Below are 17,301 nucleotides of genomic sequence, written 5' to 3' on the forward strand. Positions count from 1 at the left end.
GCTAACAGACAAACAAACAAATAAATAATACAATATACAACACACAAAAGGAATAAAAAAAACACCAGTGAGCTGTATGTGGAATAAAAAATCAATAAATAAGATCGATAAAAAAGCTTGATAAACACAATACAAAAAAAAAAAGATGAGATAAAGCATTCACCAACAATAACAATGGAAAAACCTACAGAGCATTTCTTCAAGTTTATTCAACTACCTGTGTGATATTACATTTACACAGATGTATGTATATGTTTTAGAAACATATATATAGAATATAGAAGTTTGCTTACACTTTGACAGGTATAACTTGTGAAAGTGTAACAGGATGAATTTTGGACATTTGCCTGAAAGTTGACCGTTAAACTAGCTAACGTTCGTCTCATTTTGGGGACAGTTTTCCTTTTTAAGCGTGTATTTGTTCATTTATGTCGTTGTTTTGTATTGTTTAAAAGTATAATATTATATCAAGCCATATTATAAAATCAATTTTGAGTGTGTGTTGCTTGAACTTGCCTTGAATTACAGGTAAATAAATCGTTGACAGCGACATCTTGAGGCGACGGGAGCTAACTGTCCAGGTTAGCGAGCCGGTGGCTAACTGTTAGCTAACGTTAGCCAGCCTGCCCAGTTTGCAGACACGTCTACAGACAGTCCGCCACCACCACCACCACCACCGCCGCCGCCGCCGCTGCTGCTGCTGAATACTACACACATGTTGAACTCCTGCTGGAAGAAATGCTAGCTACGAATAAGGATTTATCTGCCTTTCGCATATACATAAATTGAGGTAAGCTCTCTCTCTCTGACACACATTGCTTTAACGTTTCCCCCACGACCGCTGCCATTCACAGTGCCTCCACTTTAAAAAAGAAAAAAAAGAAAAAAAAGAAAAAGTTTTGCAACCATAGCCAGCTCGCGTTAGCATTTAGCTGGCTGGCAAGCAGAATGAGTGGCTAACACTTTAAGTTAGCCAAGTTTAAATGGAAATCCTCAATGTTAAATGCATATTAGAGCATCAATAGGATGTTCCCGAGATACCGTGTAATTAGTTTTCCTTGCCGGAGCAGCACAAGCCAGCTCAAGAGAGCAGAGCGGTGTATTGTTATTAGTGGTCTCCATCATGAGTCAGTGCAATATCTCTTATCTGGTACTCTAGAGTTTACAATGTCATTGGTGTCCAGGTGTTATTTAGCCATGCTGCTTGTGTGTTTACCAAGCCTCTAACTGAGGGACAGACGTCTGATAGGGATGCATTTTAAGTGAACGCATCATTAGCAATTTAAAGTACAAGATCTCAATTTTGCCACTACCTGTTATAGCCTCATGGACCTGCAAGTGTTTACCTCTGCTGGGTATTCAACAGCAGCTCAGTGGTATAGTTGGCATTATGTGTCTCCTTGCTCTCACAGTAGCCAATGATGAGTCTCCTGTGACTGTGTGCTGAGCAGCAGATGGAAGAATGTGCTCTTTCAGAAAGCCAGCTGGCTGGAACTAGAGAGGGCAGGAGAGCCTTTAGGCACACATAGGCTGGTTGAAAAGTCTAATAGTAGTGTGTGTGTGTGTGTGTGTGTGAGTTGGAACTGAACAGTCATAACCAAAAGCATGGGTGTTAGGAAGGTTTATATGTCAGAGAGTGGTGGAAAGTAACTAAGTTTATTTATTCAAGCATGTACTTAAGTAGAATTTTGAGGTACTTGTACTTTTCTTGAGTATTTCTATTTGATGCTACTTTATACTTCCACTCCATATTGTCCTTTTTACTCCACTACATTTATTTGACAGCTTTAGTTATTTTTTCAGATGAATATTATGACAGAATGGATCATTTAACAAGCTTTTAAAATACAACACATTGTTAAAGATGAAGCCAGTGGTTTCCAACCTTTTTTGGCTTTTGATGTCTTACAAAAAGCAGTGTGTAGTCGGGGTCACATTTCACATGTCTATGAGTTGTTAACAGCTCCACCAAATAGTGATTTTCCTTCTAAACTTCTCACATGCTTTCATTTCAGTAAATGTTCAAATGATCCAATATTTCACCAAACACCAAAGATGAGAGAAAAAATCCAAAAACTGAAAACAGATTTGTGTATCAGAACTTTGTTTTTTTCTTCTTTCCTCTCCCATTAATCATCTCACGACCTCGCAGATTTATCTGGTGACTCTCTGGAGGGGCCCGACCCCTAGGTTGGGAACCACTGGACTAAAGTAGCTAACTGTATATAAAGTAGTGTAAACTAGCTCCACCTCCAGCAGCTACAACAGTAACATGCTGCTCTAACACTGATGCTTCACTATTAATAATCTAATGATGTCATATATTTGGCAACACTACCACTGGTTTCATTTTATCAAACAACAATAATATATCGGGACAAAATTAGTAGTTTTACTTTAATACTTTAAATGCTAATACTTATGTACTATAGGCATGATTTTTCATGCAGGACTTTTAGATGTAGTAGAGCATTCATACATTTTATTATTATTATTAGTTTTAAATGAACAAATTAGCACTGAAAACAACCAGGATGTCAAAGTTCTGTCAAAAACATGTATGAGGTATTTGAGGTATTTTAGTTTGTTTGTTTGTTTGGGGATCAATAGCTGGTGGGTCAAAATGTCATACACATCAACAGATGATTTTCTTAGTTAAATCATCCTTTTCTATACTGCTTAAGTTAAATACCAGATTTTACTCTCAAAAAGTGTATAATTTGGATGGAAAAACACACATCATTAAATGTGCTGCGTTTATTTATATGCTGCCACGTCATAGAGATAAAGCACAATTTTTGACCTTGGTTATGTATCATTTCAGCATGGCCTCCCCTTATCAGATTTGAATAATGACTTACAGGGAATCGCTCTCTGCTGCAGACAGAATTACAGGTAAGTTTATAGAGGGATGAAAGATAGAACTGAAAAGCAGCTGCTACTTTGTACCTGACAGACCTTGTCTCATAGAAAAACCTTAAACTGAGAGTAATGTGTCACATCGATAACATACTTTCACTTCCTCTTCCCCACTAACACCAGTTTATTTGGTGTTCTCTTAGTTCTCCTTTTCCCCTGTACCAGGAACGATTTCATCTATGAACTGTGGCATTCCCCTTCAAAATTTATCAGTGGTTTATTACATCAGCCACTTTCTCTTAACATGCTTCCTCTACTATTAAATTTGTTAGTGATTGTCTGCTCCCCCTTGAGAACTTGCTTGGTCTTGTTGCGTCCCTCTCAGATGGCGCAAGCAATAGCTTTCATAACAGCAGGAGGGACACATAAAGCAAGACTCATGTCCATGTTATGTGTCGATTTAAAATAATAGGGCTACAGTTGTTGGAAGAAACTGTGTCCTCTTACGTTTGATTTCTTGCTGAACTGGTTCTGTGACCCTGCTCCCCACCTGAGTTTGATATGAAAGGCAGTTTTCCACAGGAATAGTCACAGCATTAATAATTCTGACACCTGAAATGACTTCTACCTCTCTAAAACTAAGATTCTGCATAGACATGATTGTTCAGTGTGAGTTGTTGCATTGACCTGTCATGAGGTCAGTCCCCCCCAACTCCCCAAATACAGAAATCTTGGCTCGTTACATGTTGAATTCCCTGTGTAAATATTGCGACTACCAGTTATTTAACCGATTATTTTTACAACTCTGTCAAAGAGAGTGATTTATGAAAGTATGTGGAAAGATCTGTTTCCACAGCAGTAGCGTAGTAAGAACCGCAAGGTGAATGTTCCTAACTCTAAATGTTGCACATTGTGTTGCTACTGTGCATTCTGGTGTATTTAGACTGCTGTTGCTATCGTGGTATCTTGTATGATCAGTTTCTATCTGTATGAATTTGACAAACTAATACCGAAACCTGACATTTACTCTTGATGTTTCCGATTGCTGACGGTACTTCAGCTCAATGTAGGATGTACCCGCGACTTCATTAATTACACCTTTCTAGTGCTGGGTTTGACCCCCCCTTTTGCACACAGAACAGCCTGAATTGTTCAATACAGGCATGGATTTAACAAGGTGTTGGAAACATTCTTTAATGGTGTCACACAGTCGCTCCCGATTTGTCAGCTACGCATCCCAAAGATGTTCTATTGGATTGACGTCTGGTGACCGTGGAGGCCATTGGAGTACGCTGAACTCATTGGCTTGTTTGTGGAAACAGCTTGAGATGACGTGTGCTTCGTGACATGGTGCGTTATCCTCCTGGAAGTAGCTGTTAGACGAGGGGTAGACTGTGGCCATAATTGATGCAGGGGTCGAATGTGTGTCAAGAAAATATTCCCATCACCACCAGCCTGTACTGTTGACACAAGGCAAGATGGATCCTTGGGTTCCTGTCGTTTAAGCCAAATTCTGACGCTACTATCTGCACGTTGCAGCAGAATTTAAGATTCGTCTGCCCAGGCAATTTTTTTTTTTTTTCCTTCAATCTACTGTCTATTTTTGATGAGCCCACTGTAGCCACAGTTTCCTGTTCTTAGCTGACAGGAGTGGAACTTGGTGTGGTTTTCTGTTGCTGTATCACATCCACTTCAAAGTTTCAGCGTGTTGTGTGCAAAGATGCCCTTTTGCAATTTATTGTTGTAATGCCAGGTTACTTACTACTGTCAGCTTGAGCCACTCTGGCTAGTCTCCTCTAAGTCTCCTGTTCTTTCACTGTTTTTGCACCATTCTCTGTAAACTAGAGACTGTTGTGTGTGAAATCATGCATGAGATCAGCAGTTTCTGACATACTCAAACCAACACGTCTGTTTCTCAGTCATTCACAAAGTCACTCGGATCATATTTCTTGCCCATTTTGATGTTTTGGTCTGAACAATAACTGAAACTCTTAACCATCTCTGCATGCTTTTATGCATCTAGTTTCTGTTACATGATTGGCTGAGTGATTACATATTTGCATTAAAGGATTTGGCTTGTGATTTTCTATGTTTTTCTTACTGTCAACAAATCTCCAAACCAACAATGAGCTCATCCAACTTACAAGTACTGTGTGTGTATCCAAAGCCTGATATATCTTATTCCTTGTGCTGTAGACCTCCATTGTTGTCCATAAACAAGCTCAAATAGAAGACAACAATGAAAGGCAATGGTAAAATACAAGGCAATATCAAAATATATGCCCAAATGTAAGACATAAAACCGAATAAAAATTGAAAGATACATAAATAAATAAAAGATTCTTAAAAAAATATTAAAACCATTAAGAGCATCCAAAGGCCATTGAAAACATGCAAGTCTTGAGTTTTGCCATAACAGTGTCAATGGAGGGGAAATACTTTGAAAGTTTAAGATTATTCCAAAGCTTTGAGGCAGCTACAGCAAAGTCTCAGTCTCCCTTACCAACTGATAGAAGAACTGTATAAAAAGAAACTGGAAATGACCTCAGACATCACTCTGATTTAAAAACAGGACGGCTGCAAACATTTGGTGAATAAAGCATGCTGTCCTGGAGTTGGGTGACATGTTTAAATTTTTAATATAAGCTCACACTGGACTGCACCTTGCTGTTCTAAAAGTTAGAAATTGCACAGTCATCAAACACGATTTGCAAATGTAGATATAGATTAGCTTCAGCAATTCATCTCCATCCTGTATGCTTACAGTGCAGAGTATGTGTTGCGTAAATGATTATCCACCTACCAAACTCTCACACCAGCATTTGTACCTATCTTCAGTACTTCAGGATAACATTTAAATTGCACTGTGTAGTTTGAACTAAATGAAGCTTAAAGAAACACAACCCCATTTATAATTGTGTAGGATGCTAAGCTCAACAATAAGCAGTTTCTGGCACAGTTGCCGCCTCTGGATTTGGCATCTCAATTTTTTGTGCAGCCATAAGACTCAAAAGGTCAGCATGTAAAGAGAGATTTATGGACCATTTTGTGGTACCATATCAACTCCCAGTAGCTCTCAATGGCCATTTAGGCCATGCTGAAATTGTAGAAGTGGCATATTATGCATCTTCATGTTTTTGTAGAGAATACTGGCAAGGTTTGCCTTGAAGACCCTTGATAATAACTTGTATCTGAGTTCACACAGATTCTGCAGGGCATTTTCCCAGGCTTAATTTTCTGCAGATAATTAATTCATGAATCAGAAATAAAATCTCTTTGAGGATAGGACTTATCCTAAACACTTCTTTACTGCAATAAGATTCCAATATAGCCAGTCAGGGATGGGGCAGTAAAGCTCGTGCTAAGGTAGTTCCACATCTCTGGTAGCAAGCCACAATCTTGTTAAATACACATATAAGCTTGGAAAGGTATGGGCATGTTTTTTGACCCGATGCAGTAAGAACATCTCCATAGAACTCACTGAATAGTTTAATGCAAAGTGTTTAACATCCAGTCCAAAATAAAGTTGTAGAACAAAAGTCTTGGGTTTAAATACATAGAAACTCTCTGAGTTGGCTAAATGATGTGACACACACAGTCAGACACAGCACACATTCACCACAAAGCCAGATCAGACTGGCCAGGAACCTTTATTTAGAACCTGTGCGCTGCTTCAGTAACACGATCTCAGTCAGAAATGTTTGCCCTACCTTTGACGGGGCAGGCTGCCCTGCCCTGCCTGGAAAAAAGTCCACAATCACAGTCTGTTTTTCGTCCACTTTCTGTCTGCTTTCAATCAGCTGTTCCCAGTGAGAACAGAAAGCCTGGATCACCTTCATCCTTGAAGCACCCAAACTGGTAATTCAAGGCAAACACTCTGAACCCCTCACAGCTGGCTCTCTAATATCTGACCCGCCATGCCAATGAAGGCTCTGGCCAAGTGAGGGAAAGGTCGTGGCTGCTATGTAGGCACACTGACTGTCCAAAATGTCATACACTCTGCTAGTGAGGTACAATGATAAGGTGAATCCACATAAAATCCATTATCCCATATGGATCCCCCTCACTAGACTTATATCAGTCATGAAAGATGAAAGGTAGATAAGTAACAGCTTAGAGTCTTTTTTTTAATCTATGCCAAAGTGCAAAAGGGACTGTAGCTCAGCAACAGGAAGCAGGAAGATTTCTAATATTTTGTACCGTTAGTGACCATCTGAAAGTTTTGGATGTTGGGTAACAGACCACCTAATTAGATTTAATTTCATTTAAATAGGACAAATCATCCTTTTTGTGATGTTATGTCATTTTCATACTGTTATGATGTCAGGTGTCTATGTTAAACATGGTCAAAGGTCCAAAATGGGAGGTGAACATATGTAAATATGCTCCTCGAAAGTTAAAAGCCAGGCTTCTGTCTGTTCTGAATGCTTTGTTTGCAATGTTACCTCTATTTCCTCCTTGTGCAGATTGCTTGCTCATGCCCACAAACGGCTGTCCGTTCTGTAGCCTTTGTTACCAAGGTTGTTCCATGTGTTGTTTGTATTGTCCACTCAGTCATTACTCTTGAGTAAAGAACGAGAAAAAGAAGTGAAATCCTACTATTATTGTTTGTTTATGTTGCCTCCCGAACTGCCAGAAGTCTGCCATGTCGCACCTTCCGGATGCGTCTTGGCAGCTGGAAGGTGCCAGTCAGAACAGAGTGAGCTTATCGGGAGGGGGACCTTAAAAAGACAGGAGCTAAAACAGCCTTTTTCAGACAGAGGCTGAACTGAGGGCCTGCATGAAGGGCCAGTATAAGATAAATGAGTTTTTTTTAAACTGTAAATCATTCCAGTAGAGCCGCAGAATAAAAATATAGAACTGGAAATGTGCATGATATATATGTCTCCTTTACAATTGAATGCCGTGTGGAGAATATAAACCCTTCAATCATGACCACATCACACCCAACCAGTTTTTCACAGTGTTTATGTACAATAGATTTTGGTCTGATCAGCAGTGCAAGAAACTAATCTCTCTGTCTACAGGACATAGTGGTTAATAAAACAATTCTGTAGATAACCAGCTAATCATTTAAAACACATAAGGAACATAAGGATGATGACTTGCTACCATATTGCAGCAATCCAGCTATTGGCTGTACATCTTACACTAAACATTGTCTTTGTGGCAATTTTCCTCACCATTTAGGAGTTACTGTGGGACTTAGGGCAAAGGTGCTGATTATAGTCTATTCTTCATGTAATGAGGAATGCACTTTTACAGCAAGGTTGGCTAAATAATAAAAGTATAAGCTGTGTAGTTTTACCACAAAAGCACACTTACTTCAGGTTCTGGCTTCAGTAACTAAATTAAAAGTAAATTCCTGCACAATGGTTGCTTGCATGCCAAAAAGATTAGTTAATCCGACAAGGCTAACAGCCACAGTCAGAGGTTACTAACATGAAGCAGGTGGTTATTTCCTCACCCTCTGTTCCTCATCTTTACTTCCTATTTTGCATACAGAGACAGTTTGATGAATGACATGTCCAATGGCCTGTATTTCAATGCAATTTACATACTCTGTATTTGAATGCCTGCACATATTTGAATCTATCCAAACTATATGATAAGATTTACAAGAATCTGTGTAATACTAGAGACATCCTGCCTGAAACAATCATCGGGTGTGTTCTTACATTTTATTTCAGTGCCAGACAAAGTAAGTTTTATGCTTAATTGAGCTAGATTATATCTTTGCATAATGACTTACTGGCAGTATTGGGCAATATTTTTGGCTGGACCGACCACAGACCAGCCCTATAACCCTGGATGTCTGTCCGTCACTAACTGACTGACTGACTCACTGAGTGATGAAGTTACACCATTGGTTGGATGGCCCAGTGTTTGAGTTTCACCATTGGCGGTTGCTGACTGAGACTGAGCACAGCCCCGAAATAAGTTTTAAAAACACACATTTACTGACTCAGGCTTCTCACACGAAGGCTCCGACACTGACAGGAGCATCAACCTGCGGTTACAAAGAGAAGCGACAGATCCATTTTACCAGCCTGCACAACAGCTAGCAGGTACTGAGCATGGCTAGCATCATTAGCATAGCTGTGCTGTGCTGTATAAAAACATGGTGTAGGTGCAGTGTTTCTGGTTTAACACCACTGTGCTGGGCAGGTGACAGGTATGTTTATGGTGTTTGTGTGCTCTGAAAGACATCACGGCGCAGATATAAAGTCACATAGCGGACTGACTGTTAGCCTAGCATGCTAACCCTATGTAAACATACGGATGAGACCATATGTTCCTAGACATCTACTGATAGAAACAGATGGAAGAGCAGGGGCAGTTAACAGATAATTAGAATAGTTATAATTAAAATTAGCCCTCTTTAAAATGAAACATCCCAAGATATTAGTGGGATTTATACCTTTATTTTTGACTCAAACGTAGCTCCACCATGTCATGTGATATGCTTCTCCAGTACACTTAAACAACAAATATTACTGGGACACTAAAACCGCCTATCTCTATTTCGCACATTGACCATACACGGTCCAGCCATATACTAGGTTTTGACCTAGTCTTGTTTTAAATAACCTTTTCTGTGCAGTAGCTGTTGTTTTACACTCATTGTCTGCTACTGGTATTGGATCATGTCAGTTCTTCCACCACAATAGAAACACCCAGCAGATTTTTTATTTTTTGGTGTATTTGATTTCATGTCTATTGGTAGAGTAACTCGACCCCCATTCTAGTCCAGAGTGGTTGACATTGCCTGAGGCTGTGTTCAGTTTAACCTGAGAAACACTACACTCTGAACAGCGCTCAGAGTCAGATAATCTGTGGAAATGAAAGCATGGAGTATTGGTTTTACTGTGACTTATCTCAGAACAGCTCTGTCCTTCACACATATTAGAGCTGCAATTATAATGATGATGTTAATTGATTAATCATTTTTAATCAAGTTTTTTCTGTTTTATTTAGTCTTCTATATAGTAAACTGAATATCTGTGTATAGACTGTTGGTCGGGACAAAAGAGGACATTCAAGGACATTAGGGTTTGGAATACAGTGATGGAGATTTCTCGACAAACAACTAATTGATTCATTGAGAAAATAATCGACACATTAATTGATAATGAAAATAATCATTAGTTACAGCCCTACTATATACATTCACCGGCCACTTGATTAGGGACACCTGTGCAATCTAATTTGCCATCATAGTCTCATTTGCCACCATAATCTGCCATAAATTCTACATTTATGAAGTTTATACATTTTCAGCTTTTGTTGATATTGTCAGAAAGGTGATAATTCTACTTTATGTGTATTATTAAGGACGTAATGGGTGATGGTGGTGTACTGGGGTTGCATTATGTTGAATGGTGTCCCTAATATTTTGTCCACTCCATTAACATACATGAGGGGGGCAAAATATTAGGAATACTTGATATGTGTGTTAAAACAGAGGGTGGAGTCTAAAGTAACACCTAGATTTTTTTACCTCAGCAACAGTGGATGTAATAAAACCAGGGATGGCCAAATTTAGCTGGGGGATTTTGCAAAGTGTGGCTGGGGAGGCAACAAGGATAGCCTCAAGGTTTATCCTGGTTAAGATTAAGGTAAATGCCGGTCATTCAAGCATTTATATCATTTAAGCAGTCTGTCAGGTTGGATGGTGGTAGAATGTCCAAGGGCTTGTTGTGTATGTAGAGCTGTGTGTCATCAGCATAGCAGTGAAAATTGAGGCCATGTCGATGAATTATATGTCCAAGAGGGTGAATGTAAATAATGAACAGTAATGGTCCAAGAACTGAGCCCTGGGGGACACCGTGGGAGAGGGGGGGATGTGGGAGACCTAAAGCTGTTTTCTAGCTGTGAGGTAGGACTTGAACTATGATAATGGAGTGCCACTGACACCAAGTAGTGTTTCTAACCGGTTCATCAGAAGATTATGATAGACTGTATCAAAAGCAGCAGTGAGATCTAACAGGATAGTTTACTGAGGTAACCATAGTCAGCAGCTACAAGCAGATCATTGGCAACTTTGGTGAGTACAGTCTCAGTGCTGTGTTTTGCCCTGAACCCAGACTGGGACTCTTCCCATAAGTTGTTGTTAGACATATGAATCCGCAGTTCAAAAAAGACCAAAGAACCTGGAAAATATCTGCCTCTGAGAGGCTGAAAGCAGAGAATTCTGACTTTTTTTCTTAAAAAATTACTTAAAACAATTATCAGAATTGTTGGTGATTAATTTTCTGTCTTTGAATAATTGACGAATTGATTTATTGACTAATTCATCTACATTTCATAACTACAGGCAATATGAGATGCTCATACACAACTTAGAAATATAATACAGCAGTTCTATATTTAACCAAAAGATGAACACTGACAAATCCAAAGTTTGTGTTGCCACAACCTAAACAAATGATCGGTAGGGAATAATAGCGCTTGTTTAAGACGAAACCCTAAAAGACATAAATGTTTAACAGAAGTAACTGAGTTTAAAATAAGTTTGTCTCCTCAGACTCAAACAAGCCAAGAAAAAATAATGAAAGCACTGGAAAAACTGTAAGGTGTGAGCAAAACATCAAAGCCCTAGTTGTGCGAATGGGACTGGTTAGAGGCAGCAGGGAAACACTGTATTTGCCTTGAGTTTACAAGGTGCACTTGAATGCACCATGAAGTCCTGCACGCTTTGCCATACAAAGCGATGTAGGTTTAAGAGTTTACAAGGTGCACCTGAATGCAACATGAAGTCCCTGTCGGCGCCCATGCACTTTAAAGCGATGTAGACGCGCAAACGATTTTTAAGTGGAGATAGCGCGACCGTGCCTCCCCAAAGTGTGGATGGCGTGACTTGACCGCAGTCTTCTCTGCATCACGAAGACTCATGAAGAGTCATGTTTTGATTCAGAGTGTGCATGGAGAGGAGGGGCTATTCACAGATGGATCAGTGTGTTTGTGTGAGAGAGAGAGAGAGAGAGAGACAGAGAGCGAGAGCGGGGCAAGGAGGGGCTGAGAGAATCAGTGCAACTCTTACAATGAAATAAGATTTTACTCATTTTAAATAGTAAAAAAAAAAAAAAAAAATAGAAAATCAATATGTGGTGGTCAGTGTTGATTTTGTGGCGAGCTGCCACAAATAAATCAATGTATGAGAAACACAGCAGTTTAATATGGCGCTTGGCTGAAATTACAGTATTTTTACTGCCACTGGAGGTCGGTCCTTCCATACCAGAAGGTGGATTATATGGCTGTGGTCAAAAATATGACACCGGACATAATCCCAATGGTGAAATCCAACTCAAAAACAAGCCCAGGTGATTCTAAAAATACTACGGAGAAAAATGGCCATGGAAAACAAATACACCTCTATGAAAAAGTGAGAGTATATTAGTGCCCAAAACCAAACAAGGACACACAGACAGGGAGTATGGATGAGGAGGTGAATGTGTGATCTTAAAAAAATGTTTTTTTCTACAAGTTAAATGTTTTTTTGGTGCCTGTGAGATCAACATCAATTTGTGAGTATGAGGCAGAGGGCTGTTGGAAAAACAGAATATGTGCGTAGTAAAAGTACCTTGGATAAAGATGAAAAAAACTGAATTCAGTATTATCCTCCTTGACTGAGCTTTGCTTGTCTGGACCTGTTCAGATTAGTCCTACTATTCAAAGGAACTACTGAAGAAGAAGTGACAGCCCACTAGTCTTTTTTTCCTTTGTGCGTTCACTTCAGTGGGTTCCTGTCTGTGAAGAAATGTATTGATAATGCAGGCAATGTCAGGCCTAACACACACTAATAATAATGTGTAGCCGCTACACACAGCATGGCTATGCTATGCTAATAATGCTAGCCATGCTAATTAGCTGCTAGCCGCCGTTCAGGCTGGTAAAATGATCCATCACATCCCTTTGTTTCTGCGGGTTGGTTTCAAAACACAAGCTGCTCTCAGACTGCTGGAAGCTGTAAGAAGCCCGGCCGGGTTTATCTGGGTTATCGGTGAGATCTGTGCTGTGAGCCCAGGTCAGCCTACTTCCTCCAGCTCGTCTCTGGTGTCCAGCTGGGGGGACAGCAGCAGCCTCCGTATGAGATGCTTAGACATCTCATAATGACAAAAGCTGGTTCAGCTGGTTCACATAAAATCAAACCGGTATAAGCCGGTATCCAGCATAGACTGGACCAGACCGGCAAAACTGGATATCGACCCAACCCTAATGGTTATTTATTTGTGCTTTAGGATGTAACCACCATCAAACAATCAGAAAATAATGTTGTATTTCTCTCATTCAGTGGCTTTGTTCTGGTCCTAAACTGTATACCATTGACTCTGATTGGTCTGCATAAACTTTTACTGGCCCCGGGCCATTGGGCCATCGGTTACGTTGAGCCCTGGTTGCTGTTTAAAAGCACAATATTCAAAGGAAGTGTAGCTTACAGTTTCAGCCATAATGTATAGGTTGGTTGATCGAGCTTTGGTTTATTGTTTTAAAATGCATATTCAAATGGCTTGCCATAGACCAAGAAATTGTAATTCATTTGTTGTCCATGCATCAGTGGCCTTGTAATAGCAGCTCTGGGAGGGCTGGAGAAACACAATTCCCCGTTTTGACCAGCTGGTGTCAGCAGTGACAGTCACAGTTCTCCTGACCCAGTTAGCTGAATGATAGCGCTGCATTTGAATTGTGACCCAGTGGAGGTAATCAAAGCCTCGCTGACCTTCCTTTTGTGGTGGAGTCTGGTTCCTCTGAAAGGGAAACAAGGGGGATGATTGTCTGGTCATCAAAAGATTGCCAATCCCTGCTGTTGTCTACATGGTGGATGTGGTGGGCACAATCCATTTTTTTTCACACCAGCTGGCTTTAAGTACTGGAAATTTAATCTCTTCAGGTCAGGAAATGACCACCAGCTAAATGCTAAATCTAGGAGCGCCCTAGTTGCCAAATGGTTACTGCGCATGCCAAATTACTGCAACATCCCTGGTTCGATTCCAGCCAGGGACCTTTGTTGCATGTCATACCCATCTCTCTGATCTTATTTCCTGTCTGCCTCTTCACTAATCACTGTCAAAAAAAAAAAAAAAACGGCTAAATTTGACTACCAGCAAATATGCGTCTGGCTGGGTGGGTTGCCAACTGAAGCAGAAACATTGTTTGGGGAACAAGCCATGATTTGGAGATGCTGTTCTCTTTCTAAACTCTGCTGAGTTGGTGAAATGCTGAAAAGAGGCTGGTGGATTTCAGGAGGTACTAGTCATTGTAGCCTGAGGACGAATGGGGGTTTCTGCCCTTATTCTTCCACAGAAGATGTCGGGATATGTACCCGATTGTCATCTTTTCTTGGAACATATGGGGGTCTAATCAGTGCTCGGTCTTTGTAACACAAGTCAAGGATGGGATGGCATGTAGCTTATTGTGCACAGGCCAGATACTAGATAAGATTTTTGATCAGTTTGGGCCTTTTGTGTCGGCGTGCTTTTTATGGCTTGCACTACTTTACGCCTCATTATCAACACACTCGTGTCAACGTCAAGTCCTCTGAAGTATCTCATTTTGGGTTGTTCTAATAGACTGTCTTCTCTCCTCCCTCCTCCTCTATTTTATATTTCTCCTCATTTTTCCCCTCTCGCTGAAGGATGGCCACACTCCTCTCACGCTTATTATCAGTTGCCTAGCAACCAGGAGGAGAAGCTTTTTTCGGGGTGGTACTTTGTGATGGAAGCGGGGGCGGGGTGAGGTGTGCATTGTTCAGGAATAAATGGCTCGTGAATTCAGTTCCACCGAAGAGAGGCGGCGAGGAGCACTGTTTTTTTTAAGAAGAAGATTCATTGAACGACGGCATTGTTCCATTACATAGTGTCTCAATTAGCAAACTCATTCACCTGGGCTTCACCACTGTTATGGCAATGGGTTTGCATCCTAATTATCCCTGTGCCAGTGAGAGTAAGGCAAGGTGCCAGTGTGTGTAGCCATGGGCCATGTGTGACTCAGACAAACTTTGAAGAGGAAGAGGCTGAAGTTGACAGTGAGGGGCTCTTCAGTTTCACCACTTCTGCATCACCAAACACCGTCTTGGAGACAGATACTGTTTTTGTCTCTCTGTTCACTCATGTAAAAAAAAAAAAAGCTTTATCTTCATCCTCTAGCATTTCATGATAGATTTTAACATTTCATGATGTAACAAATACAATAAATACACAGGAAATATGGTTTGACCTTAATGCATTTTATTTGAATCTTCTATCAAGAAAGAACTTCCAAAGAGTGTTTGGTGGTTTCACATGTCCAAACCTATAAATGCTCTGAATTGGGGAGCACACTCTGTACTGCCAGATGTCCAATTATTTTATTCAGTTACTAAATTAGTTTATCTCAGAAGAAGACTTCTATCGAATGTGGGGCTGTGCGGGCGGTTGTGCCGGCTTCAAAATCTATGAATTAGATTAAGTCATTTCAACAGTGGTGAGCCCCTGTTGTTACTGTGTGTGTGTGTGTATGTCCTCAGTAAAGCGGTGATGTTTTGGCTGAAGCTGACAGGTAGTGTAAAGCCATTACGACCATAGAGTAGCAAAGTTCGATGCATTTCCAGAGAATTTTTTGCTAGCTGTAAGGAAACCACAAGCGTATGGTGGATGAATATTTAGCTGGGTTGTGCAAACCATTACTTCTGCTTTGCTCAGCCCCTGTGATTATCACAGCTGCATCATAACACTCACCCCCCCCACCTCCGAGCTGTTGATCCCAATTCAGATCATACCAACGACGTGAGAGCAAATCACACTGAATGTGATTACAGAAGAGAGTGTATCGTACAGATCCATCCCGGTGCCTTCCTCTTCACCTCTCTCAACGGAGCGTTTGAGAGAGGGGCCCCCTCGTGTAATTAACGTGACCCCAGGAGATGTCTTTAGTAAGGACGGAGGGAACGGCGGTGCTCTGCAAAGAACATTCATCTTAAAATACCACAAAACTGCCAACTGGGTGAGATTATATATTCGCCTCCAATTTTAGTTTCATTTGCTTGAGCAATTCTTTGGGAATAAGTTTAAATGTCACTGAATTTGTATCAAGAAAATGGAGAACGGGTGAGTTTTAAAGTGTATAAAAAAATAGAGCTGCAACAATTAGACGATTAATCGGTTAGTTGTCGATTATTAAATGAATCGACAGCTATTTTAATAATCGATTAAAGGTTTTGAGTCATTTTTTTAAGAAAAAAATGTCCAAATTCTCTGATTCCAGCTTCTCAAATGTGAATATTTTCTAGTTTCTTTAGTCGTCTATGACAGTAAACTGAATATCTTTGTGTTATGGACTCTGTTGGGATAAAATAAGACGTTTTAGGTTGGGAAACATCAAGATTTTTCACCTTTTTCTAACATTTTATAGACCAAACAAGTCATCGATTAATCAAGAAAATTATTGTTGGCTGCAGCCCCAAACTCAATGTTAACAAAACATAAATTATCTTAATTCCTCACATCGTGCGTCCATTCAGGTTAATACACATTTCATGGTACAAAGCATGTAAAACATCTGCAGGTGCTTCACCAAACACAACTGGACTTCAAGCCTGTTTTTCCGCTGCCCTTTCTGTCATGTTTCCCAATCATATTTTTAAATAGAAAAAGTATGTCGGTTGACTTTTGGATCCCTTCAGTATCCCGCAAAATGATTTTTAATGAAAAATCAAATTGAATTGGGGAAAAAAAATAGTTTAATAATGATAGCTTACATTATAAATTATCCCACCCCACTTCCAGATTTAGCTTATTAAAAGACTTTGACCCAGTATTGCAAGAAATATTTTGGAAGATAAATATTTTTGCAGTGAATCAGGAGAGAGAGAGAGAAGGCGTCCCTTTGAAGGACAAAGACATTGGGGGGAAGAGGAGGAGGAGGAGGAGGAGGGTGAGGAGGAGGAGGAGGGTGACTGAGTATGGGACACAAAAGAACACAGGCCTCAATCGGTACACACTCCTCTATTCAGCAGCCGAGCTAATCCACATGCTAGCTAGCTTCACCCCATTCACAGCGGGGGCCACGAGGACGTCCGGCTGACCTCCCGTCTATTTAGGTTAGCGGGCTGTTGTACAGACTCACCACTGTACCCATTCATATGTTGTCCCAGTGTGTGCACCACTGCTGCATGGTTACTGGGTTATGTGTGCACTTCACTACATTTTAAAGGCTCCGTACTCCAGTCTTTATTAAAGTTTTACAGTATGCATCAATAATGAGACTTATCACTTGTAGCAGGTTTACTACGAGCACATTTGGGTATCCATGCATCCTAAAGAGGGAAAGAAAGTTAAATCATTTAGATTTAGAGCTCTTAAAAAGATTCACATGTCCTGAATACAGTCTTTTTTTTTTTGTTATATAATGCAGATTTTTATAGAGAGTGTATAAATACATGTTTGGTGGTGTTAACAGCTGCCA

General features: G+C 40.2%; 1 protein-coding gene across 6 annotated transcripts in view; it reads left to right on the top strand.

Moving 5' to 3' along the window:
• Positions 1-515: 515 nt before the first annotated feature.
• The window catches only part of LOC137183511 (suppressor of tumorigenicity 7 protein homolog), a 64,773-nt gene continuing 47,987 nt past the window's right edge, over positions 516-17,301 (top strand). The window contains exons 1-2 of one of the 6 annotated variants that reach the window (XM_067590636.1): positions 516-790; positions 2,825-2,895. In XM_067590636.1, coding sequence (XP_067446737.1) covers positions 2,853-2,895 — 43 coding nt within the window. In that variant the 5' untranslated portion in view covers positions 516-790; positions 2,825-2,852. The remainder of the gene's footprint in view (positions 791-2,824; positions 2,896-17,301) is intronic. The other 5 variants (XM_067590638.1, XM_067590639.1, XM_067590640.1 and 2 more) reach the window with 5 other exon arrangements.

Source organism: Thunnus thynnus, chromosome 5 (assembly GCF_963924715.1).
Source record: "Thunnus thynnus chromosome 5, fThuThy2.1, whole genome shotgun sequence".
Classification (NCBI taxonomy): Eukaryota; Metazoa; Chordata; class Actinopteri; order Scombriformes; family Scombridae; genus Thunnus; species Thunnus thynnus.